The 27314-nt window shown below is 34.8% G+C and overlaps 1 protein-coding gene across 1 annotated transcript; it reads right to left on the reverse strand.

The window, feature by feature from the left end:
* Positions 1-211: 211 nt before the first annotated feature.
* LOC138321146 (actin-related protein 5-like) lies at positions 212-25659 on the reverse strand. Its single transcript, XM_069264595.1, has 20 exons — positions 25528-25659; positions 23585-23711; positions 23179-23273; positions 22792-22896; positions 22317-22428; positions 20429-20524; positions 19860-20053; positions 19125-19241; positions 18617-18721; positions 18335-18415; positions 17559-17684; positions 17039-17194; positions 16151-16234; positions 15778-15886; positions 14683-14756; positions 10048-10142; positions 9618-9701; positions 6888-7005; positions 6139-6250; positions 212-4323 (listed from the first exon to the last, which is right to left on the reverse strand). The coding sequence occupies exons 2-20, from the start codon at positions 23706-23708 to the stop codon at positions 4151-4153; spliced, it is 2160 nt and encodes a 719-aa protein (XP_069120696.1). The 5' UTR covers positions 23709-23711; positions 25528-25659; the 3' UTR covers positions 212-4150.
* Between the last annotated feature and the right edge of the window lie 1655 nt (positions 25660-27314).

The following is a 27314-nucleotide window of genomic DNA, read 5'->3' on the forward strand; positions in this document are numbered from 1 at the left end:
AAAGAATAACAAGACTTGAGACTATGCATGTTTCCTTGGGTGACTTTAACAACAAAACAACCTTGAAAATGTATGTGCCAGCCTACATATCTCGTTACAGAACGGGCCTGGACGGACATGGGTAACACTACATTATATACATTACACATTTCATATGGAAGGGGGTGTGGTGTAAAAACTCTATGGTAAAAAACTAGAATGACAAATCTGACTGTTTTATGTTCTTTTTATTTCAGTGTGTGATTTTGCAATAATTCTTTATAATACAAATTATGAAATTATGTTCCCATAGAACAGTAAAACACTCAACATTTAACGGTTTGGTCCGTCCTATTCTGTAATTTTAGGAGAGAGAATAAGATATACAAACAAAGTCAAGTCTGAACAGAGTTCCTTCTTACCAAAGTCACATTTTTAGTGTCTTTCTCAACTACACCAACTAGGATGAAAACAAAAACCTTCAATTAATAACATATTTTCATTTTTTCTTTTGCCTTATTCATTTTAAGATTCAGAGGGGTGTTGATGGATTTTGTAATGCATAATCAATTTCAGTACAAGAGGCCATGGGTCTAAACGGTCATCTGACTATTGGCACAATGCAACAAAGTCGTTTAAAGATTTTAGCCTAATTAACCCCTGTGAATAAAGATCAAGGTCATATTTTTTTGAAAAACAAATACGGTAGCCCTTCATCCCAGCATGTCAAAGGCCCTATATCAGGTCTCTAGGTCTCTTAGTAATTCACGAAAAGTTATTTCAGGATTTTAGCCTATTTGACCCATTTGACCTTGGATGAAGGTCAAGGTCATTCATTTGAACGAACCTTTAAGCTTTCCATCCAAGCATGTCACAGGTCCAATATTGGGTCTCTAGGCCACCTAGTTATTCTCAATAAGTCGTTTAAATATTTTAACTTGACCCCTGTGACCTTGAATGACAAATAAGATCATTAATTTAAACAAATTAGCCCTTTATCAAAGCATGCTGCCAGCCCAATATGAGTATCCTGGGTCTTTTGGTTCTGGAGAAGTTGTTTAAAGATTTTAGCCTGTTTGACCACTGTGACCTGGAATGAAGGTCAAGATTATTCATTTAAACAAATTTGGTAGCCCTTCATCCAAGCATGCTGCATGCCAAATATGAGTATCCTGGGCCGTTTGGTTCTTGAAACGAAGTCTTCTAAAGATTAAAGGCTATTTCACCCCTGTGACCTTGAATGAAGTTCAAGGTCATTCATTTGTACAACGTGGTAGCCCTTCATTCCAGCATGTCACAGGCCGAATATTAGATCTCTGGACGTATTAGAAAGTACGGCAAAGTATTTCTCAAGAAGGTGTTTAAAGATTTAAGCCTATTTGACCCCTGTGACCTTGAATGAAAGTCAAAGCAATTCATTTAAACAAACTTAGTAGCCCTTCATCCGAACTTGCTGCAGGGCCAATGCGAGCATCCTTGACCTTTTGGTTCTTGAGAAGAAGTTGTTTAAAGAGTTTTACCTATTTGACCCCATGACCTTGAATGAAGGTCCAGGTCATTCATTTGAATAAACTTGGTAGCCCTTCATCCCAGAATGTTGCAGGCCCGATATGAAAACCTTGGGCCTTTCTGTTCTTGAGAAGTCGTTTAAAGATTTTAGCCTATTTGACCACTGTGACCTTGAATGAGAGTCAAGGTCATTTATTTGAACAAACTTGATAGCCCTTCATCCCAGCATGTTGCAGGTCCAATATGAGAACCCTGAGCCTTTCCGTTCTTGAGAAAAAGTTGTTTAAAGATTTTTTGACTTTTTGACCCCTGTGACCTTAAATGTCACGGGCCCAATATCAGGTCTTGAAGCCTCTTAGTTATTCACAAGAAAATATTTAAAGAATTTTAGCCTATTTGACCCCTGTGACCTGAAAGGAAGGCCAAGGTCATTCATTTAAACAATCTTGGTAGTCCTTCATCCCACCATGCTGCAGGTCCAATATGGGTATCCTTGGCCTTTCGGTTCTTGAGAAGAAGTTGTTTAAAGGGACAATTCACTCAGGCTAATTCTTTTACATAACCAAGAAGCAAAATATGGCATAAATGTATTGTTCTACATTTCTTATGAAACATATAACATAAGATATTGACAAATTCCACGTCATTGTTAAGTATTTTAATTGATACCGTTGTAATTACAAATCGTTGATCAATACGATTAAGCAGGTACAATATGTACGCTGTACCAATGTCCGAGCCAAAGTCACGCATGTTAAACAAATGAACTACATAACCACTGTAGAGGTGATATAATGATTTTTTAGGCAAAACAATTCACCTAATAAGGTAAACACACTTCTGTCAGAGCGATTTGAGCAGTTCTAGACAAAAGTAGCATTACTCTACGAGCAAGGGACTTAGTTCGGCATACAAGATACTCAACCATAATGTGTTATGGCGGACAGCGAGTGAGTTTGAAAATTTCACATGCATTTCATCATCATGGAATTTTCTGACATGTCACAGTAAAACCGACTGATCTAATTTCCATTAGAACTGGGGGTTTTCCGATATATATAAATTTTAATGTTCTCGTAGAATGAATTGTCCCTTTAAATATTTTAGCCTATCTGACCCCTGTGACATTGAATAAAGATCAAGGTCATTCATTTGGACAAACCTGTTAACCCTTTATCCCAGCATGTCACAGGTCCAATATCAGATCTCTAGGCCTCTTAGTTATTCACATTAAGTCATTCAAAGATTTTTGACTATTTAACCACTGTGACCTTAAATGAAGGTCAAGGTCATCCATTTGACCAAACTTGATAGTCCTTCATTCCAGCATGTCACATGCCCAATATCAGGTTTCTAGGTCTCTTAGTTGTTCACAAGAAGTTGTTCAAAGGATTTTAGCCTATTTGACCCCTGTGACCTTGTATGAAGGTCAAGGTCATTCATTTGAACAAACTTGGTAGTCCTTCATCCCAGCATGTCACTGGCCCAATATCAGGTCTCAAGGCCAATCTAGAGGCCTTTTAGTTATTCACAAGAAAATATTTAAAGGATTTTAGCCTATTTGACCCCTGTGACCTTAAAGGAAGGCCAAGGTCATTCATTTAAACAATATTGTTGTCCTTCATCCCAGCATGCTGCAGGCCCAATATGGGTATCCTTGGCCTTTGGGTTCTTGAGAAGAAGTTGTTAAAATATTTTAGCCTATATGACCCCTGTGACATTGAATAAAGATCAAGGTCATTCATTTGGAAAATCTGTTAACCCTTTATCCCGCATGTAACAGGTCCAATATCAGATCTCTAGACCTCTTAGTTATTCACATGAAGTCATTTAAAGATTTTTGACTATTTGACCCCTGTGACCTTAACTGAAGGTCAAGGTCATCCATTTGACCAAACTTGATAGCCTTTCATTCCAGCATGTCACATGCCCAATATCAGGTTTCTAGGTCTCTTAGTTGTTCACAAGAAGTTGTTCAAAGGATTTTAGCCTATTTGACCCCTATGACCTTGTATGAAGGTCAAGGTCATTCATTTGAACAAACTTGGTAAACCTTCATTCCAGCATGTCACAGGCTCAATATCGGTTCCTTGGACCTTCTGGTTCTAGAGAAGAAGCCGTTTAAAGATTTTAGCCTTTTTGACCCCTGTGACCTTGAATGAAGGTTAAGGTCATTCATTTGAACAAACTTGGTAGCCCTTCATCCCAGCATGCTACAAGCCAAATACCAGCACCCTTGGCCTTTTGTTTATTGTGAAGAAGTCGTCTGAATAAAAAGGTTACGCACTGCGGATGACGACGGATGGTGCATGATGACAACAGGTCATCCTGACCCTTTGGGTCAAATGAAATAAAAATTGGATGGCAACTGAATATTTTTTGTAAATGTGGAATAGAAAGCCAAATTTTTTTTTCTTTAAAAACAATAATGTTCGATTTGATTTCGTTCATTTCGTACTTACAGACGTAGTATTGTTCAGGTTATGAAAGCTTTTCTGGAGATTTTAACACTATGACCAACAAATGAGTCTAAAAGACAAAGACATCATTACCATTTCTAATGTAGTAAATCTTTTAACTTTTAAAGATATTTTTACCACAACTACATGTCAATATTGGTATCACTGGCAGTGTCCAGGCAATAATTGTCTGTATTGGTCTACTAAGACGTGGGAACCACAACCGGTGTTGGAAAAAAGCGGTTTGAGAGTCTATGTTCCTTCAGGTACTCGCCCCCCTTCTCCTCGTAATCCTGCCGAGATATACTATGAGTGGTAAAATGGGGAGACAAGGCCCACTTCCTGGCTCCATACCAAGTATCCAAGATCGGATTAGCTACAAAAAAAATAAAATAAAAAATTGAAACTTATTCAATGGGAATAATTCATGTACCATATGATACGTGTTAGGTTTGTGTGCAGGACTATTGTTTCTATTGATAATGAAATGACGTTAAAAATGATATCCTGCGTAAACGTCATTGCAGCGGGAAGATTACAAAAGCTTACATTCCATCACCACTCAGAAACAAGGAGACACAAATGTTACCCGGTATCAAGTGGTACTTGAATTATTCCCATTCCTCTATTTTTTTTCTATTTTTTATATTAGGACACCTTTGACTCTTCATTTGTTCTCCCTTTATTGAATTAAAGTAAAAGGAGCTGAGATGGTAGGTAGGTAAAATATTTCTTTTCTCTTGCACACAGAAAAAAAAAATCTTTTTGCATTGCTCCTCTGATACAGTATGATCCACTGTAATTATTCAGAAGTCAATACTTAAAGATGCTCCACCGCCGACAGAGCATAAATGATGTTAATCATTTGAACAATAATTGGTGTTTAATCGTATATATATATGCCTAATTAACACAAAAAATAATATAAAATAATTTATTTCGCCTTTGGTGCATGCGCAATCAGTACTTCATTCCATATAGGATATAGTCTCACAGAATTTTTTTGGGATGCAATTAATTATTTTTGATATTTTTAACTTGAAGGAAAATTAGAAGCGCAAACTTTTCAATAGTGGTAATTGTGTAAAGTTTTTTTTAATTTTTATAAAGGGCCTTAAGACCTTTCTATCTATGAAGAGTATTTGGTTCCAACACATCTGTGAGTGAAGAAAAAGATTTTTGAAATTTTAGTCAATTTTACCCCTTTTGGCCCCTCCCATAGCCCCCTCGGGGATGGGGACCATATTATTCACAATTTTGATTGGCTTTATGCCCTAGAAGGTTTGTGCAAAATTTCATTGAAATTGCTGCAGCAGTTTTGGAGAAGAAATCGAAAATTGTAAATTGTTTGCACAACGGACAACGGACGACGACGGACAAAAGGTGATTAGAATAGGTCACTTGAGACTTGGTCCCAGGTGACCTAATAAAAAATTTTGAGTAAAAGCTGACAATACTAGTTCAAAAGTATTGAATTCAGATTTTTAAAGAAAAAATGTACACTTGTATTTCAAGCCAATTTTGTTTTTCTCTCTACTGGTATTCCGTCACACTCACAGACCCCTATATAAGCGTGAATCGACATACATGTGCTCAGTCTATACATGTACATATACACCTAGCAGTTGTCCACTGTGTATCACCTACTAATACGTAAACAAAGCCCTACCTGTAAAGCTGTGAAGGGTTTGTTTTGGGAAGAAAACATATCAACTCCTTTAAGCTGTGATTTAGATGTTTCAAAAAATGAAATTTCCACACGAGTGAATAGAAATCCAAATAATAATCCATTCACATATCTTTTTTTTTCTTTTTCTTTTTTTAAAATCTCAAATGCATACATTTTAACTTGCGTTGTCAGCTTTTAGGCAGTATTTTGATGTCTTTGAGAAAATGGCTAGAAACTTATGCATTTTAGACCTTAAACTTTAAGAGTTTTCCAACCATTAGTCTAGAGTACAACAGATTATTTACAAACAGATATAAAATACCAGTAAAATATGATATAATGCTAACTACAAATTTCTGATATGGGAGAAAAAATGTATCATCCATTTAAAGGTGAAAGACCTGATTATCATACAACTAATGGAGCAGGAGAAGACATGATAGAAATAGGTAAAACTACATAGCCTCTCCCTTTATTTTATAATTTTGGTATAATATTGTCACATGGTTAGTATTAACATACCTGCACAGGACACATTGAAGAGGGATTGGAATGGCCTCATTTCTAGTAATTCTGTCTGTAGTCTCTGTTGAAAGTTCCGGAAATTGGCATTTCCTCCGGTAAGAAACACATTCTAAAATTGAATTTGACCTTCTTTATTAATAAATTAATACCTCTTTCTTATCAAAATTCACAAGCGTTACTGAATTTCTTTTGAATCAAACATCAATCCAATCATCGGGTAAATGGGAATGATTAGATAAATTGGAGTGTTGACTTTTCTCTTTCAGTATAGACATGTTAAAGATGCTCCACCACTGACAAATGGTATTTTTTCACTAACAAAAACAAGAGCAGACAATTTGGTATTTTTCTTCAGTTACAAAAGTTACTTACTTTACACCATTAGCACCATTGAAAAGTTTGAGATTCTAATTTTACCTCAAGTTAAAATATCAAAAATATTTAATTGCATCCCGAAAAAAATTCCGTGGCACTATATCCTATATGGAATGAAGTACTGATTGCGCATGCACCAAAGTCAAAACAAAATATTTTATATTGTTTTTTGTGTTAATTAGACATATATATACACGATTAAACACATCTTATTGTTCAAATGACAAATAAAATTTATGCTCTGTCAGCGGTGGAGCTTCTTTAATGGTATACTTGTAAATACAATAGTAAGCAGGAAAAGTGGATATAAACACAGGTAGATATCTGCCAATATTCAAAAGGAGGTATGATCAACAAGATGTTCAGCTTACCTGTGCTAATCTGCCCTGCCGATCAGCATCATGCTTTTTCAGAACATAGCCCATTGTCTCTGCTAAACCAGCTTGCTCTAGACCAAGCATGGAAGGCTGGAATAACAGCTCAGGTACCCTGGTAAACACGATACATAAAATCATAAATTTTACTGATTTATTACAGAACACTCAATTGAACTCTGGTACAGCTGGAACACTTCAATATGAAATGACAAGGATTGATGGGGTAATTTTCAACAGCCATACTGTGATTTTGTGGTTCTATCCTGGTAAAATCTGATATACTAAAGGTATTAAACTGTAATACAGGTGTCAACATTTATTCACTGTATATACATTATAGTTTGACACACAATTAAATTCACACACCATAAACAGAAATTGCATGCAGAAACAGAAGATCATCACAGTTTTGCCTAAATTATTCACCACAGAAATTTGAACAATAAAATATGCTACAAGTTTTCAAAAGCAAACCATCATTTTTCTGAAAGAGGATGGCATACTGTACATTTTCGCATATGGTGTCAAGCTTTATCAAGAAAAGCCCACAGAACCTGAAAATCCTACATAAGCCATCAGACTAAAATGTCATATCTTATCTTCACAGCATATCTATCAGTGGAAACAGTATACCTATGTCAGTCACTAACCTGACTCTCTCTATGACCGAGTGTAGACGGTAGTACTCCGCTATATCAAACTACCTATGTCAGTCACTAACCTGACTCTCTCTATGACCGAGTGTAGACGGTAGTACTCCGCTATATCAAACTACCTATGTCAGTCACTAACCTGACTCTCTCTATGGCTAGATGTAGGCGGTAGTACTCCGCTATATCAAACTACCTATGTCAGTCACTAACCTGACTTTCTCTATGACCGAGTATAGACGTAGTACTCCGCTATATCAAACTACCTATGTCAGTCACTAACCTGACTTTCTCTATGACCGAGTGTAGACGGTAGTACTCCACTATATCAAACTACCTATGTCAGTCACTAACCTGACTCTCTCTATGGCTAGATGTAGGCGGTAGTACTCCGCTATATCAAACTACCTATGTCAGTCACTAACCTGACTCTCTCTATGACCTGGTGTAGACGGTAGTACATGTACTCCGCTATATCAAACTACCTATGTCAGTCACTAACCTGACTCTCTCTATGACCTGGTGTAATGGTAGTACTCCGCTATATCAAACTACCTATGTCAGTCACTAACCTGACTCTCTCTATGACCTGGTGTAGACGGTAGTACATGTACTCCGCTATATCAAACTACCTATGTCAGTCACTAACCTGACTCTCTCTATGACCTGATGTAATGGTAGTACTCCGCTATATCAAACTACCTATGTCAGTCACTAACCTGACTCTCTCTATGACCGAGTATAGACGTAGTACTCCACTATATCAAACTACCTACATGTATGTCAGTCACTAACCTGACTCTCTCTATGACCGAGTATAGACGTAGTACTCCACTATATCAAACTACCTATGTCAGTCACTAACCTGACTCTCTCTACGACCGAGTGTAGACGGTAGTGCTCCGCTATATCAAACTACCTATGTCAGTCACTAACCTGACTTTCTCTATGACCGAGTGTAGACGGTAGTACTCCACTATATCAAATTACCTATGTCAGTCACTAACCTGACTCTCTCCATGACCGAGTGTAGACGGTAGTACTCCGCTATATCAAACTACCTATGTCAGTCACTTACCTGACTCTCTCTATGACCTAATCCCTATTGAGATTCCTCCTCTAGACTCTTTTATATTCGTACGTTTGATAGATGTCTCTCGTCCGACGGGAGATATCTATCAAACGTCCGAATATAAAAGAGTCTAGAGGAGGAATCTCAATAGGAATTATCTATGACCGGGTGCAGACGGTAGTACTCCGCTATATCAAACTACCTATGTCAGTCACTAACATGACTCTCTCTATGACCGAGTGTAGACGGTAGTACTCCGCTATATCAAACTACCTATGTCAGTCACTAACCTGACTCTCTCTACGACCGAGTGTAAACAGTAGTACTCCACAATATCAAACTACCTATGTCAGTCACTAACCTGACTCTCTCCATGACCGAGTGTAGACGGTAGTACTCCGCTATATCAAACTACCTATGTCAGTCACTTACCTGACACTCTCTATGACCTAATCCCTATTGAGATTCCTCCTCTAGACTCTTTTATATTCGTACACGTTTGATAGATGTCTCTCGTCCGACGGGAGACATCTATCAAACGTCCGAATATAAAAGAGTCTAGAGGAGGAATCTCAATAGGGATTATCTATGACCGGGTGCAGACGGTAGTACTCCGCTATATCAAACTACCTATGTCAGTCACTAACCTGACTCTCTCTATGACCGAGTGTAGACGGTAGTACTCCGCTATATCAAACTACCTATGTCAGTCACTAACCTGACTCTCTCTATGACCGAGTGTAGACGGTAGTACTCCGCTATATCAAACTACCTATGTCAGTCACTAACCTGACTCTCTCTATGACCGAGTGTAGACGGTAGTACTCCGCTATATCAAACTACCTATGTCAGTCACTAACCTGACTCTCTCTATGACCGAGTGTAGACGGTAGTACTCCACTATATCAAACTACCTATGTCAGTCACTAACCTGACTCTCTCTATGACCGAGTGTAGACGGTAGTACTCCACTATATCAAACTACCTATGTCAGTCACTAACCTGACTCTCTCTATGGCTAGATGTAGGCGGTAGTACTCAGCTATATCAAACTCCCCCTGGGGATCCATGCCTTTATCAAGCTCCCTGCCAAAAATGAAAAGGGGTAAAACACTCATGGTTGTTATTTCATAATTACATATCATGTTCACCTTATTTCACATTTTGAGAATTTTCTTTCTTTTGCACATTTCAAAATCAGTGAATTTAATTACAAGGTTGAAATAATAAGAATTTTAATAAAATTTTGTGCACAACGACTGTGAAAAAAATAAAAGATTTTTATTACCTGTGGTAATCATTTTACATGGAATCATTTCATAATTTGAAGATTGAGATGTCAAAGGTACTTTGAAGATAAGGATGAATATTCTATTGTTGTTATACTGTGGCCAATACATTTGTGTACAGAATACAAAGGTTGGTGTCTTACTTTTGAAACTCTGGGTCGTGTTCCCGTAATTGTGTTTCTAGTTCCTCCAGTGTTTCCTCTTCAGCCTCTGAATCACTGTCTGCATTCTCAGGGTGCTGTCAAAGTCATCAGATTAATAAATAACATAGCTTTCACTTTTAAAATAATGCTACAAATTCTTCTTTTTCTTGTGAATTACTCAAATGTCACACTATAATTGTTGTAAACACAGTTGTTTGTCAGAGTTGACTATCACACTTCATGATACCTTATAGTGTATTACAATTAAAATACAACAAGTGTTGGGGGTGTTGCTGATGTAATCACTCGCTCTCTGCTTCAGTCGGTTACACAGCAGGTGAATGTTATTGTGTGGTACCCAGCGCCATAAGTAACAAGGCCTCTCATTGGATATCGCAGCAACTAACAGGCGGGGCATATGTTAGGTCCTACCTTGCTCTGCAGTTTGCCTTAGAACGTTTCCGGTACAGTATGGTATGAATTTTCACTCAGATAGTATTACAAGCCTCAATGTGATCCACATTCAGGCTTATACAAATACATTTTACAGATAATATCCATATGTTAATGTATTTTATTAACAACTATGACCAATTCTCAAATCACAAATATGCCTATTATAATGTTTCATCAACTAAGTGGAAAAACTCAAAGCAAACACAACACACTATAATTCTGTTCATGAAGTTAAACAAGAGGCCCATGGGCCTTAACAGTCATCTGAGTTTGGATATACATTGTAGAATGAAACAAAGACACTATATATATATATATATTGGCCCTTGATGTAGATCAGTGATTTTATAAATTTGACTTTTTTATTCTATGAAGAGTATTTGCTTCCAATTTTGCTAGTTTGCTAATTTTCCATTTGCTAGTTTTTTCAAACTTGGGTTAAAAAAAAAATTTGAAATCATATTTCGTAAGTAAAATCTTGTAGGCCTAGAATCTAGCCAGGTTATTCCACAAACATTCTGATATTGTAAAGTAAGGAGAAGCATTATGGCGGCAAAGTGAGCTGTGTCGGAGATGTGAGCCGTATCGAAATGTGCTTACTAACATAATTTACACGTGAAGGCAGGTAATTGGATAATCAGTTTATTTTAGAAATGTTGGTTATTGTTGAATTTAATTGCATATTTACATGACACACATGAATTGTATCATTTTCACCACTGGATATTTTGCAATATTACCTGGTCAATGGGACGGAATCATACAATGTAGCTCTAATGACAAACCCTCCGTCTGTCGTTCAGGACTACATCGTCGCAGCTACGTGTCGGTGTTAGTTTGTTATATAAATATCAGTCTCCAGATTTAATGTAGCGGAATATCCTACATTTCGACTCATGAGACACAGATTACAGAGAAACCTACGGCTAACGTATGACTTTACAGTTTACAAGTGCTATCATAGAAATCAAATATCCTAATTCTTCCTAATCTGTTGGAGAAATTTTGATATGTGTAAATTCATATACTATGGAAAAGACTGTTGTGACCGAGACTTATTAGATACGGTAAACCTTCGGTTAGTTTGAACAAAATTAAATAAATATTGATTGACCAGTTCAAATTATCTGAAATTAAGCTTCAGTAAAAAATTGTGAGTTCGAACTATCAGAGTTGAAATCGGTATAACTCAGCAGACAATCTATAGGAAAAGTCTATAGTTTGCTGATATACCAGAAAGGTAATATTCAATCAATTTCTCGTAAACATGAACATTTAATTTGTGAATTTATAATATTATTTGCGTAGCAGAAGCCGCATGCATATGTGCACGTGGACAAAGCCCCCAACAGCACCGTTCACGATCGCGGTCTAGAATCTACATCGACATCTGTTAACTGAGATAGAAACTTTATTTAAACCACAGAAAATCTAGTTAGATCTTTGTTATATTCCGTAACAAACATAAATTTATTTATTTTTTTTTTTTTATAATTTTTTTATTTTTCAAATTTTGTACATGTATATAACATTAACAACGAGACAACACCCACACATCACACTATACACACAAACACACTCACACATACACACATACAACTCACATACCCTGATACATACATACACCCTCACACTTTCTTACTAGAATATTTAAATTATACATGATGTGTTTATTATAATTACATATAATATTTGTCTTTTTGTTTTTATTTTCATTCCTTCCACACACACTTTTATTCAGGGGGGAGACAAGATGTTACATTTACAGGAGAGAAGTTAGGAAAGGAAAGAACAGTCAGAAACGGGATGGGTAGGAGGGGAAAAGGATATAGGAAAGGGATGGGTTGGAGGGTAAGAAGTGGGGAGAGGTGGGGAATATATGTTGCCAATAATGAAATGGAATAATTAACAAGAGATTATTCATTAAAGAATTATACTTATATATTGAATAAATGTGACAATAATCTGGAACAGACACCAGTGTACCAGTATCATATACTTGTACTGTACGTAAATCATATATAATAAGAAATATCAATGTAAGTACTAGTGTAAATAGTAACAGCTAATGAAATAATGTTAATTTCTTTAGTTATAAAGAAAGTCCGGTTGCATTTACGAAACTGCTGTTGAAAATATTTGTTTACATTCAGTTCGTAAAATTAGGTCACAATATCATACTGTGATTGTCAGATTGTCCAAAACCCAATTGCATAATGTCTGCTTCTAAAATAAGATAATTCCGGCACTAGTTTTAACTTGATGAAAAGCTACATATCTATTGCTTAATTACACAACATGTGGATTATTTTGGCTGGAGCTGAATATGTAATCACATCCACTTGCTGTGACCCAGAGGCTGGCTTTTGATGCTCGCTAAGACACCTCGTAACTGGCCTGTCCAAGCCAGCGTGAGGCACATGTTTACAGGTAATTTAACACCTTGATTGGCTGATTAAAGATAGACTGAATGCATATTTTAATAACAACTTATACTGATATCTGTATCTAGATTGGACTTAACAAACATTGGCGATTTCTTCCACGTGTTTCCATCAGGTACAGCGAATATTCAAATATACTTTGTCTGGGCCTAAGATTAAATGTTTTTGTGTACGATATATTGGCATAAATAATTTTATTTATGACTTAAAATGTTTATGTTAATTTCTTATCTGTTGTATGGTCATAATAATCATTCATACAATTTTTATTCCAAACATTTTTGTTCCAATGAGCAAAATATGTCACCATTTTTGGGGACCCCATTGCGCCAATTTGCTGACAAACATCTTGCTTTTACGTTCATAATTTGACGTGTTCGAACTATCCGAAATAGGATTGATTATAAAAAGTCAGTGTTCGAACTATTGCTAGCTAAAAAATTACTGTTTTTCCAGAAAAAAATGCGTGTTCGAACTATCCGGCGGTTCGAATCAACCAAAGGTTTACCGTAGAGGCGATATGTTTGATAATACCGATTAAAATTGTATGTTAATGCTATTTTTTGCATTTGTATCTTAGCCACACCCATGGAGCTATTCCAACCAATCATAGCCCAGTTTACATACTTCAATTGTCTAACGGCTCGCTCACCTATCATGGTAACTACTGAGCCACAACATCAGTTGATAGGTCACAGCCGATACCAACACTTGTTGTATTTTGTCAGTAAAAGTTATAAATTACATGAACATACCATTTCCTTATAAACCTAGTATATATATACACAAATTACATGAACATACCATTTCCTTATAAACCTAGTACATATATACACAAATTACATGTACTTACTATTTCCTTATAAACCTAGTACATATATACACAAATTACATGTACTTACCATTTCCTTATAAACCTAGTACATATATACACAAATTACATGAACATACCATTTCCTTATAAACCTAGTACATATATACACAAATTACATGTACATACCATTTCCTTATAAACCTAGTACATATATACACAAATTACATGAACATACCATTTCCTTATAAACCTAGTACATATATACACAAATTACATGTACATACTATTTCCTTATAAACCTAGTACATATATACACAAATTACATGTACTTACCATTTCCTTATAAACCTAGTACATATATACACAAATTACATGAACATACCATTTCCTTATAAACCTAGTACATATATACACAAATTACATGTACTTACTATTTCCTTATAAACCTAGTACATATATACACAAATTACATGAACATACTATTTCCTTATAAACCTAGTACATATATACACAAATTACATGAACATACTATTTCCTTATAAACCTAGTACATATATACACAAATTACATGTACATACTATTTCCTTATAAACCTAGTACATATATACACAAATTACATGTACTTACTATTTCCTTATAAACCTAGTACATATATACACAAATTACATGTACTTACTATTTCCTTATAAACCTAGTACATATATACACAAATTACATGTACTTACTATTTCCTTATAAACCTAGTACATATATACACAAATTACATGTACTTACTATTTCCTTATAAACCTAGTACATATATACACAAATTACATGTACTTACTATTTCCTTATAAACCTAGTACATATATACACAAATTACATGTACTTACTATTTCCTTATAAACCTAGTAAATATATACACAAATTACATGTACTTACTATTTCCTTGTACACTTCCCAATCAGCATCATTCTGACCGAAGGTATCTTCCTTCTTTTTCTTTTTTGTTCCTCCTGATGGAATCAAACATATTGTCATTATATAGGTCATTAAATAACATTTCATTGATTTCGTATAATGAATTTCAAATAAAATTATCATAATGCCTCTCTACTCTAGGACCCCAAGTTTTATTGATGGAGAGAAGTTCGTTCAAAACTGATATACAAGTAAACTGAAAATGGTATAAAATATGACAAGTGATGATTTTCTTAAGGAGACTTTGAGTCTGTATAATGTCTTGGAAAGACATCTATATCTGTCTATAGTTATTGATGCAACACAAATCAACAATTAAACTTGTGTCCGATAAGAATGGGAAACAAATTGCACACTAAAATTCTGCCTATGCAAATCAAATCAACAACTCATGTTCACCGATTCTATATACAAACCCCTTTATTGAATGTAATTCCTTATCACACCAGATCACATTAAAAGAGATGATACTGTACATTGTACACTGTTCTAAAGACAGAACCTAATATCTGTACTGGTCATCCTTGATACTCCAGGGATTACTATCACTTACGTTGACATTATATCCACCCCTGGATTATCTCATAGTAAAATTGGAGGCAACAGAACTGGTAATTTAGTTCTTTGATGTACAACAAAAGGATTGTAGAACAGTACACTGTGGTTGACTCTTTGGATTTGAAGTTGGGGGTTGCTCTGTTTTCTTTAAAGGAAATCTTTGCAGTTCTGTAATTGGTTCAGATTTGTTCTCCTGAGCTGCCTTCAATATTACAATGAGATAGCCCAGGTGTGAATATAACATCAGTTATAGTAACCCCTGGAGTATCAAGGATGGTACTGGCCAACTACCAGTTCTCTCCAGGTACAAAATCTTGCCTGATATATGTGCATTTATTCAATACACTTTAATCTTTCTGATCATTATAGAAGACACTACTAAGAAGATTTTTACACACAAAAATGATTTTTGTATAATCATACAAATATGTATGCATTGGGTAGAATTTGTTCTTGGTGAGAATTGATACATACAAGCTGATTCCCAACTGTACCTACCTCCAGCAAGTTGAGTAATGATTTTCATCCTCTGCTGTGAAGCAAGGGTCCGGCGCTTGGCCATGTCTGATTTTCTCTGTTTCCTCTTTGTTCGAGCATCTAGTAATTTCTAAATATATACATCAATATAATAAATTAAAATTTTGTATATGGCTGTTGCTTTTTATAATTTTATCTCTAAATCATAGCATACTATTTTTTCTGATTATTCAAAACTTTAATATGAAGTATACCCATATAACCATACAAATATTTCATAGTCAATAAAATTATTAATATGATCTGATCATTTTTTAATCACACTTCTTGTTTAATTAACATGTCATTTTGACCTTCTGTAAATAATTACCTGTTTCACTCAATTTTAACATACCTGTCTCTTTGACCTCACTTCTTGTAACCAGCCATCAAAGTTCATCAGCCTTTTTATTTCCAATTTTTTGTCTTCTTCGATTTCCTAGAAATTAAAAAGTGGCTTTAAATGAATTTGTCATCATGGTGTGGTAAGCAATGTCAGGTAGACCACTGAGATATAGGATTTATATCATAAAGAAACCTGTCAAAAAGTATAAAAACAAGCAAAGGAGAGGTATCACTTTGGGTAGTTTTACGGCCGATCAGTGATAAGCAAAATATTTTGCGTGAAGATACCTTAGGACCAGCTGCATTTTGAATGCTAATCAGAATATCAAATTTTTTCTGCCCTCATGTTGATTTCTGCCCTCATGTTAATTTCAGAGGTCAAAGGATGAAAATTCACATTTTTTTTTGTGTTAATTAGACATATGTACACGATTAAACACTAAATATTGGTCAAATGATGGATATCATTTTATGCTCTGTCGGCGGTGTAGCATCTTTAAGTCCTAATTAAACTAAATATTAGAATAAAGATGATATTTTTTTTTAAGTTTCTACATGTAAATATTAGGTTTGTGTAGTTCAGTTCAGAACACTGATGAAAAAAAATTTAAAAAAAAGTAGGTCACAGTGACCTAGTTAAGTATTTGTTCCATTTTAGCATTAAAAACTTTAGTTTGATAAAAACTTGAGATTTTTTTTTAACAATTTTATAGCTTGAATTTAGTGTTTGTGGATCTTGACCCAACTTGCTTAAGATGATTAAATTCTAGGGTCACATTGGCTAGGTAACGTGCATAAATTAGGTCATTTAAATCATGACATTAGAAAAATTAGAAGAACTAGTACATTATATATGTGTCCCTTCAAACTAAGGGGAGACAACAGCTGAATTACAAACCTTCTGACGTTTAGCTCTCTGAACAGCCTGGGCCTTCATTCTACCCTCTCGGGCATTCTTCAACATCCGCTGGCGTTTCTTGACAGACAACTGATCAGGTGTCAACTGGTCATCAGGAATTTCTAAAAGGTCATAAACAGGGGTCTTGGCTTGTTGCTGTAATGACAAAAATCTGGATCATGGCTAATATTTCAAAATTTCTGTTGAAAATGTTAATTTAAGGCTTTATCCACCAGTGCATTAATACCATAACTAAATACTTTACATTACAAAGTTCTTTCTTTTTTTTTAATATCAAAAAGGGTAATAAAGATTGCTGAGAAGAATTTTATGGTATTTCAAACAAATATATGTATACAAATTACAATGCCTGAATACATAATGATGAATGGATCAGTATTAAGAAATCACGAAAAAAAATGGTGAGGGACACCTTAATATAGGAAATCAGGGGTTATTGGGTAAATGTGGTTTCTGTAGTAAATCAGATCCTTGTTTAACAAGAGTTAACCTGGCTTACCTCCTCTTCTGGTGGAGGGTCTATACCTAGGATCTTAGCCTTCGCCCTCTGGATATTTCCCGTCAGCTTATTGATAGCTATTTGTAATTCCTCTGCTGAATCAAACTCGGATCCCTGCAAGGCTCTCTAGGGAAATTAAAATTACATATCTGTTCACCAACCTACGTTTGTGAAAACTTATTTTAACATTTCTATTCCTGACAAATTCAGCAACTTCATTTTGCGAATTGCAGTTAAAATGCTCCATTTTTATTGTAGTTGATATTTTTCATCTGCAAATAATGCAAAATGTAATCACACACAAAATTTATTTGTTTTACTGTAATAGACCTAAATACATATTAATGATACATATTAATCGAGTCAGTTAACTTCAATGTATTGTTTATCATATCAGTGGATATCAATTATATATGTATACCATGTCATTTTATAATACATTCAATCAGTTCATATACTGTACCAGTAATATGGAACATGGTAATAGCATTTTGATGAAAAAACATTCAATTTTAGATGAAATGAAACCTTGTTACTAGTAAGACATGAAAATGGAAGAAAAAAAAACATACAAAATGTTGAAAGACACAACAAACAATACTACAAACCTACTCATTTATATTCAGATTCCAGTGCATGGCCAAATCTAGAGAGACCAATTATAAATAAGTGCACAAATACTGGATAAAGCCATATACAGGAAAAAAAGTAGTTTTCTTAGCTTTTTCTTATGTACATTAAGTCTTACATGATGATTTAGTTAATTAATATCTTACATTGAATTCCTCATCATCCTCGTCTTCTAGTAGTTCCTGCAGACTCATCAACTCTTGTAGTCGCTCCTCATCATTCCTCAACTGTCAAGAAAAAATAAATGAAAATCTTTAAAAACAAAAAAGGTGGGGGTACCCAAATTATGACAATACTACTTTTTAGTTATACCATGTATTTGAAATCTTCAGGAAAATCAGAATGTCTTTGATGCCTGATGCATGAAAACAAAGTTGCATTGTATTTTAAACTGAACAGAAATTATGCAAAGTTGTCATGACCTTTACCTTCTCCACACGTTTTTTAGCATTGACTTCCTTCAGTCTGCGAATCTGTTGGTCACGGCGTTCCTTTGCCTGTTTGGCAGAAACTGTCTGCTGGTTTCCTGGAGCCTGGTATAGAGAGCAGACATCACCTAATAATATCATATTACCATTCAGAATAATGGTGAAAAACTTCTGGGGTATGTCAAGTATAGGTTTGACTTAATGGCATATTATTTCAACAAGGTGTCTAAATATCAAATTACTGCTTCTTTTTTGAAAAATTAAATCAATTGGTTCGATTATAGAACTCATATCTAGGTGTCTACATAAGAATTATGATGACCTCATGATCATTTCTATAGATCACGTCATAGTTTGTAAGCAAACATCATCCTATCATCTAAAAACAAACATGTTCAGGAAGATTTTGAAATTATCTTTATTAAACTGATTATTCAGATAACTATCCAAGATTGATATCAAAAATTAAGATAATTACAGATAAATAAAAACATCTACTTCTTCTTACACTAACAAAGGGCAGCTGTATTTTGTGTACATTATCATCATAGTAGTCGTTAGCGACCCAGTTCTCCAAGTCCGAGGCGTAATCTGCAGCAAGGTAACAATGGTCCCTTACCAACTCCTGTGTCAGAAACAACATAAAAATAATGTATAAACAAACACTTCTAGAATGAATTGAAAGTAAAGACTTTTCGTTATTTCTTTGACAATGGGTTGTTCAAAAATTTCCCAGGTGAAAGTTGTAGCCATACACCTATGATTTTTGAACAATTTTAAACAGAGAATACAGATACTAAGTACATTGAGAATTTATCCCAAACACTTAAGAAATTCAAGGATAGACTCCCACCTATTTGTGCTCCATCATTGTTCTTTGTATTCCTGTATTTTTTATTTTTGTGTTAAGTTATATGTTATGTGTTATTACCACATTTGTAAAGTAAACCTCCACTATTAGTAATAACACTTTATCATTATTACGATTTATTTTAGTATTTAATTGTAATGTATTTATTTTGCTGTTAATATTTTGTAGTTCAAGTAAATTTATGATTTTGATATTAATGTAAAAATACAAAAAAAAATGAATATGTAAGAAGACAATGAAAATTGAGCATAAATATGTGGGAACCAACCTATCTTAAAGCAAAGATGTTTCCAGATAATTAAATTGAGTACAAATATAGACAGGGACATATCATAAGTCATATAGGAAGCATGATGTCTTTATTGTAATTACCTCAGCCCTACTTAACGTAACAGCAGCAAAGTGGCCAGGATATTTAAGCTGTAGAAGACGCTGCATGAAACCATCCAGGTGAGCTCCACCCAGATTGATTCGACGACAGGTGGCACTGTCCATACGTCCCCCTAATACAGGTAGGATGTGCGTCGTCTGGTAACCACAGTCCACGATTAAAGCATCGCCTTTGTCTGGTGTTGATACAGAAACAGTTATTAACAACTGGTAATAAAGAACATGGAGCTCACACAGAGTTACAAAAATAACCTTTATTTATAAGTCCTTCACCTTCATTTAGTAAGAAATAAAAAAGCAGGAGATGTGTATTTGTCAAAATCTTTTAAGATTGAATGGTGGCTTACATCTGAAATTTCATCATGCTAGAGAATACGGGTTAGAAAAAGTACCAACTGTTAGACTATTAAAGTATAGTTAAAGGTTTTTTTCTGATGATATTCAATCTTTGCTTAAATTTAAGCAAATTTCTAATAGTTTAAATATTTACTGTATGTTTTCTAAATTGTCATTTGCTTGGTTCAAACAGACAATATGATGTGACTTATTACCTAATTTTGGCTGATTTTGATACAGACTGAACATAGCGTCTACACCATAGGCCACACGGGGTACATGGTAGCACTCAAACAGGAGCTCAGACATCTCTGTAAGTAAACAAGTTAATCATCACAGGAATATTCGGTATTTTGCATCCATTACAGTTATCTGACCTTGCGGGTAGGTATTGATTGTTACAATACATCATGTTTTTATGAGACTCAGTGTAATATCATATTTTTTCTGGGAAAATGAAGTCATTTTTGCACACAAAGTTATGACATCACAATCAATAGCTTCATGGAAGGGATATAACTATGTAAATATAGAATAGAAATCATGGCTGTTATTGTACAGTACAAGCTGTTTTGAAAGAACAAGTAGAACATCACTGGATGGAACTTAGATACCAACCTGAACAATGGGAAAATTATTTCTGATAGCTGACAAAAATAATCAAAGCCAAATAGTAGCCTACTAATTTAACAAAATAAAATCTACAAAGCACAGGTTAATTGGTGCCACAAATACTTGAGTGGAAAGATTATTATATATCAGTTCTAATGCATAGATTAACAAGGACATAGTCATTCAGATCCCCCGCCAATGGAGATATCAAAGCTGAAGTAAGTTTGATTGTGGAGACTTATGTGTATGAAAAAAAACAGGAAAAAGGAAGTTGAGCTATAGAAAGATGGTGTATAATTCAAGTAGAGCGGGGCTGCAATTGTTGAATCAGGTAAAACAGCCTTGACATTTATATTTGACTATATACACAAAGATGGGTGGAGTTTTATATTTTCAGGAATGTTTCCATGGTAACGGAAAAAGTGCAAAAAATGAAAACCTAAAAATAGCAAAAGGTACAACTAGACCATAAAAAGAATGTGTCTATGAAGTTTCGTGGAAATATATCTGCTGGTTTTAGAGTTATGCTCCGGAAATGAACCTGCTACAAAAATATAATATTTTCAGCAATGTTTCTATGGTTACAGAAAAAAGCACGAAAAGTGAAAACCTAAAAATAGCAAAAGGCACTACTATACCATAAGAACAATGTATCTATGAAGTTTCATGGAAATATCTCTGCTGGTTTTAGAGTTGTGCTTCGGAAATGATTCTTACGCAAAAATCTTCCATTCAGCAATGTTTCCATGGTTACAGAAAAAAGTACAAAAAGAGAAAACCTTAAAATAGCAAAAGGCACTACTAGGCCATAAGACTAATGTGCCTATGGAGTTCTGTGCATATATCTCAACCGGTTTTCCAGTTATGCTGCGGAAACGAACCTGGTACAAAAATATGATATTTTCCGCAATGTTTCCATGGTTACAGAAAAAAGCACGAAAAGTGAAAACCTTAAAATAGCAAAAGGCACTACTAGACCATAAGAACAATGTGTTTATGAAGTTTCATGGAAATATCTCTGCTGGTTTTAGAGTTTTGCTCCGGAAACGATTCTTGCACAAAAATCTGCCATTTTCAGCAATGTTTCCATGGTTACAGAAAAAAGTACAAAAAGTGAAAACCTTAAAATAGCAAAAGACACTACTAGACCATAAGACCAATGTGTCTATGAAGTTTATGTGGAAATATCTCTTCTGGTTTTAGAGTTATCCTCCGGAAACGAACCTGGTACAAAATATGATATTTTCAGCAATGTTTCCATGGTTACGGAAAAAATGCAGACAATGAAAACCTAAAAATAGCAAAAGGCACTACTAGACCATAAGACCAATGTGTGTATGAAGTTTCGTGGAAATATTTCACTGGTTTTAGAGTTATGCTCCGGAAACCATTCGTACGGACGGACGGACGGACGGAAACCCATTTGTATGTCCCCCGCCAACTTCATTGGGCGGGGGATAATAAAATGTTCGTGTATGTACTTCTACTTACGTTGACGACAGTAGTTAGGGTTACACACTGGCTCAGTCATAAGTATTGGGTGTTCTACAGCACTCTCAGTGGTGATTCCCATGTGGGTGAATATGTAGTCAAAAATCTGTTCCTAATGGCAAAACAATTAAGTTTTAAAGTACAACTAAAGTATTATGTAACACAAAACTATCTAAGTTACTAACTTTTAACCACAATTGATGTTATAAATAAATCATTAAACTGTCTGTAAGGTATCAGTGTTCTTGCCTTCATATACAATTGGTACAATATGACAGATTGGGATGGAATGGAAGATGACAAGCATAAGTAATATATGGTTTAAGTTAGGACAAATAAAAACTAGTCTGATGTTATTTAATACTTGCAGAAAGCACAATGGAGTTTATTAATTAATTTGGTTCAGGGGAAGGTAGCTAGCATCCATCTGTATTACCTGTGTTCTAGGGGAGATAACTCTGTTATCTTAATTTACCTGAACATCATAAAGAGTGACCAGGTTTCGGTCAAACTGTGTCCGGAGAATCCACCTGACCACTTCAATGTTGTTAATCTCATTCCCAACTTGTAGGTCTGATTCCTTTGAAGAAAAGCACAAAATATTAATAACTTCAGTATTGCAGAAATCTGCTTAATCACAACATTGCTTTTTTCAGCTTTTCAAAAAAAAAATTAAAATAAAATTAAAGGTAACTTATATTGGTTATACCACAGTTGAAACTCATCATTTTATATGTACACTTAATATTTAATGGGAAATATCTTCAATTTAGTGTTCAAAACCCGTCATAATGATACTATATTTTATGTTTCACACTCAGCTAATAGAGCTGTCTTATACTTAAAATAATGTTTACACTACCTTTTTGCCTCGTTGCTTGGCAGTGATGTTTTTGAATACCAACTGTGGTTGTTGTTTCTTTGCTGTCGCCCAGCCTGCTCTACACTGGTAAGAACCTGTATCAGACAAAAGTCTAGATGAACTTTCACAATACAATGGTCACTAGAACTTCTGCAACCAAATACCAGCTATAACTTTACTCTACAAAATTTAAAAGGGTAACAGTGATTTAGCTTCATTTATTATTACTTATCACTTACTTTCGGATCAGATGATTATTTCTTTTTTTTATAAAATAGGAGTGATAGTCCCTTTAGTTTTTGTCACAGGCAATTTTTCTTTATGTGAATTTACATTATGTGAAGTAATTTTTATGTTGTACAATCATGTCTCTGATAAATCAATAAAACAATTGAACATTTCTTACCATTGTCTATCACCAGGGGCACACTACCATCATACAGTGAAGTAGAATATTCTAATATGGGATCTGGGCTACACCTTTCATCTTTGAAAGAAAAAATGTTTGCGGATTCCTTTTCCTGTGCCATGTTCTGAAGGGGAAAAAAACAAAAACACACTAGATGACATTTTCAAGTAAAATTTGAGCCTAAATGTTTAAACAATTTTTGAGGCTTCATAATACTGTTTTAGAAGTTGATCTTTGGGATTTAAACCAACCACATGTGGACATTATAAAGCTATAGTAGTTTGACAATTATTGTTATCGATAACTTTAAAGACATGCAACAGGATTGGACTAGATTGATCGACGGTGAGCATGTCGCTCAGTCGATAGAACATTTGGCAAGTGTTTAGGAGGTCCTGTGTTCAAATCCTAGTCTGGCTGCTACATTTTCTTTTCTTCTGTTACAAAGTGGGTGCCCAACTAAATTACACACATGGTGGCGATATAAGGGTCTTGTGTGTCTTTGAGGACAAAGATAAAGGAGGGAGAAGTATAGTGGGATTGGACTGGGTCAATCAAGGATGACCTAGCTAGTGGCTCAGTTGGTAGAGCATTCGGTCTGTGTTCGGATGTACCCAGTTCAAGTCCCAGCCTGGATGCTGTATTTTCTCTTCTCCCCTTACAGATAATTTTTCAGCTTTAATATATATCTATTAAAAACAAAGATTTAAATAATGTTAACGTTGATCCAAAGAGGGTTTTAAGGAGTAGGCCTATTATAAGAGTGCAGCCCTTCGTGCGTGAAGGGTACGAAATGCTAAGCACTTCTAAGGTAACACTTACATGAAAGTATAAGAAAAAACTCAATATTTCAAATTCAATCCTACACACTGAGAGCTTCAGTTTGCGGCTGCCAAGTGATACACTACCTTCCAATATAATCAGCTTGCCAAAAACGGAATATCTGTAACAGAAATAAAATTTCTTTCTTCTCCAATGGGGTTTCCTTCTCAAATGGGGGGTTGGAGATAAGGATAGAGGGTGAATATATGAGTAAGAAAATGAACAGAAAATTTGGCCCTGTTATTTCCATAAATTGCACTTTTCAAGATTGTATAATGATTACTGAAAGCACCATTTTTAACATAAGTTAGTACATTATTAATCAAAATGGGGCAGACTTCATTGTCTCAATTTTGATAAAAGTCACAATTTAAATCACCTCCATTTCTTACTATGGTGCTAAAATTAGAACACAGGTAAAATTCATTCAACCATGACATTTGCACTGAATTTCCCTGATGGCTTTACATTGTAGTCAATGGAGAGCACCTAAATTGACATCGTTCAACAAAGTTAGACAACAGAATTTGATATTTCACCCACAGAAACATAGAGTTTTGGATCAGTTGTAAGGCATTCTAAAAATTATGACGTTCTTTTTTGATAATTATTTTTAAAACATCATTATCTGTTTTCTATTCACAGAATTCCTCATTTGGGTAACTTATTGATTACTACAAACAGGTAACTGTTACTTAAATGGGTAACTTTACCCATATGCAGGGTTGTGCCCAACCTGTATAATGTAATTCCGTTCACATATGAAATTCTTTGACTAAGAGGGATACTCAAACAAAACATGCACAGAGTCTGTACAGTTCTGAGACATATTACAGGCTCTGTGCATGTTTTGTTTAATATCTGAGTATGTGAATCCCGCTTTGGTATTTTTAAAGTCCGGTACGGATGTTTAAGCGTTACAGTGAGGATATATTTTAATGAAGAAGCCCTCAAGCTCACTGCTTTTAATGCATAGCTAAAGAACCAGCGGGCACTTGCCGGGGGGGGTAAGCTTACACAGTACCAGTTGTAATGAGTACATGCATTATGGTAAGTATGTTTTTAGCTAGTAAATTGCTACAATTTCTTGTTATATCAATTTGGAAATAAAAAATTACCAATTTTGTAGAAGAAGGTGCATGACACTTCTTTTTGTCTAACTTCACATTGTTTTTCCCCCGACTCGTACACTTAAATTACCTCCTCCTTGAAGAGTTCCGAATTGTAAATCTAATTGAGAAATCAAAGCGGATGATTCCGGAAGGTGATCCAGATTGAGAATGAAATGCGCACGTGAACTTGAGAAAAAGTGAGAAAAAAAAGTATTGAAAAAAGGTGTTTAGTTCCATAAAATATTTTATATATGCTTTTATTAAGTTGATACTATCCAAGGCAAACATTCGCTTGGCACATACAAAAATATTCTGAACAAGCAGAAACATTTGTACAAAAGTAGATCTATATGTACTTGTAAGTATATAATCTAAATAGCTTGTACATGTGCATAGATTATTGGAATCAAATGATTAATTTAAATATCAACATTCATGTTTCATGAAGTTATCAAAATAAAATAAGTCATGCTGCCATTCACATACTTATAGAAGATATTTCTTCTTCTTCTTATCGTAAGGTCAAGCCGTCAATTATGACGATTTACGGTAGGCCTATGGGTTTTAAATATCTGCTTATAGGCACGCTCACACTTATGACCAAATGTATTTGGGGCTGGATTTTATGTTGATATTTTTCGGCAATGTCTATTCAAAGCTGCCTTAAGACTGTCCAGTGACTTTGAATTCACAATGCGGCTTATTTAAAAGACTACAACTAGACTAGTCATCTACAACTATTAGCAAAGCAGTGCTTTCTGAGGTTGAGTCATGATCTTTGTTTCTCTAGATTCATCCTATATGACTCCTCGTCCTCAGATCACGTGATCTCCTGATCATTTTGTTCCCTCTCTGGCTTAGATGGTCGAGTCCAGAAATAATTATATACATTTGGATGACATCGGTTCTTTTCCTTCTACATTCTAGTGTTGGTAGACCTAGGATCAGAAGCCTTTCTCTATACGATTTGTCGTTCAGCCATTTCACTAACTTTGTTGCCCTTCTTTGAACTCCATCCAAAGCTTGTATGTCCTTGAGGTATATCAAGGACGTATATGATATAAATCCTTGGGATTAATAAATGAAAAAAAAAGTTACTACTATGAGCGTTACAGTTCAGTCAGTATTACACCCGTAAGTATGAAAGAAATATATATATATGAAGCATATGTTTGTAATTATCGTTGTTAGCACTTCCGATATGGAACATGATAATTCCAACATAATAATGTAAACTACTATTGCATAACAAATTTTCTTGAAAAAAAATAATATAGACATATTCATGTCCACAAGTACCTAGCTATGACTTATGCCCACATATAATTTGGACTGTTGGTGAGGTTTACACGAAATAAGTCAAAATTTAACTTACTACATCGATGTCTTAACTATAACAGTACAATACTTGTTATATCACCAAAATTGTAATAAGCTGGACATTTTTCATCAGAATTACGTGATATACATTTATAAAAAGTTGCTAATGAAGGTGTTGATCTAGTCGCTTCATCCAGGTCATTCCACACACGAAGAGAAGAAGGTATAAAAGAAGATTTAGTTAGAGAAAGTCTATAAAGAGGAAATCTATAATTGCCGTTAGTTAAAGCATAGTTATCAGTATCGCAGACTTTTGGAGGAAGGAGTGAATGGAGATAGTTTGGTACTAAATTATTCACGATTTTGTAGACTGAACTAAGTTTTTTTCTTTTGCGTCTCAGAAAGTGTCTGAAGGCTCTTTTCGAATATAAAGCAGAAATAGTTATATATGAAGGTAAAACCAGTATTAATTC

The sequence above is a fragment of the Argopecten irradians genome, chromosome 4, assembly GCF_041381155.1.
Source record: "Argopecten irradians isolate NY chromosome 4, Ai_NY, whole genome shotgun sequence".
Lineage (NCBI taxonomy): Eukaryota > Metazoa > Mollusca > Bivalvia > Pectinida > Pectinidae > Argopecten > Argopecten irradians.

Bases quoted from the DNA above. Each gene is read 5' to 3' on its own strand.
- LOC138321146 (XM_069264595.1), bottom strand. From the start codon at position 23,708: ATGGCACAGGAAAAGGAATCCGCAAACATTTTTTCTTTCAAAGATGAA. The intron at 22,429-22,791 runs GTAAATTAAGAT...TTTTGCCATTAG, and splicing joins TCACTCTTTATGATGTTCAG to GAACAGATTTTTGACTACAT. The intron at 20,054-20,428 runs GTAATAAGTCAC...TATCAACACCAG, and splicing joins TCAAAATCAGCCAAAATTAG to ACAAAGGCGATGCTTTAATC.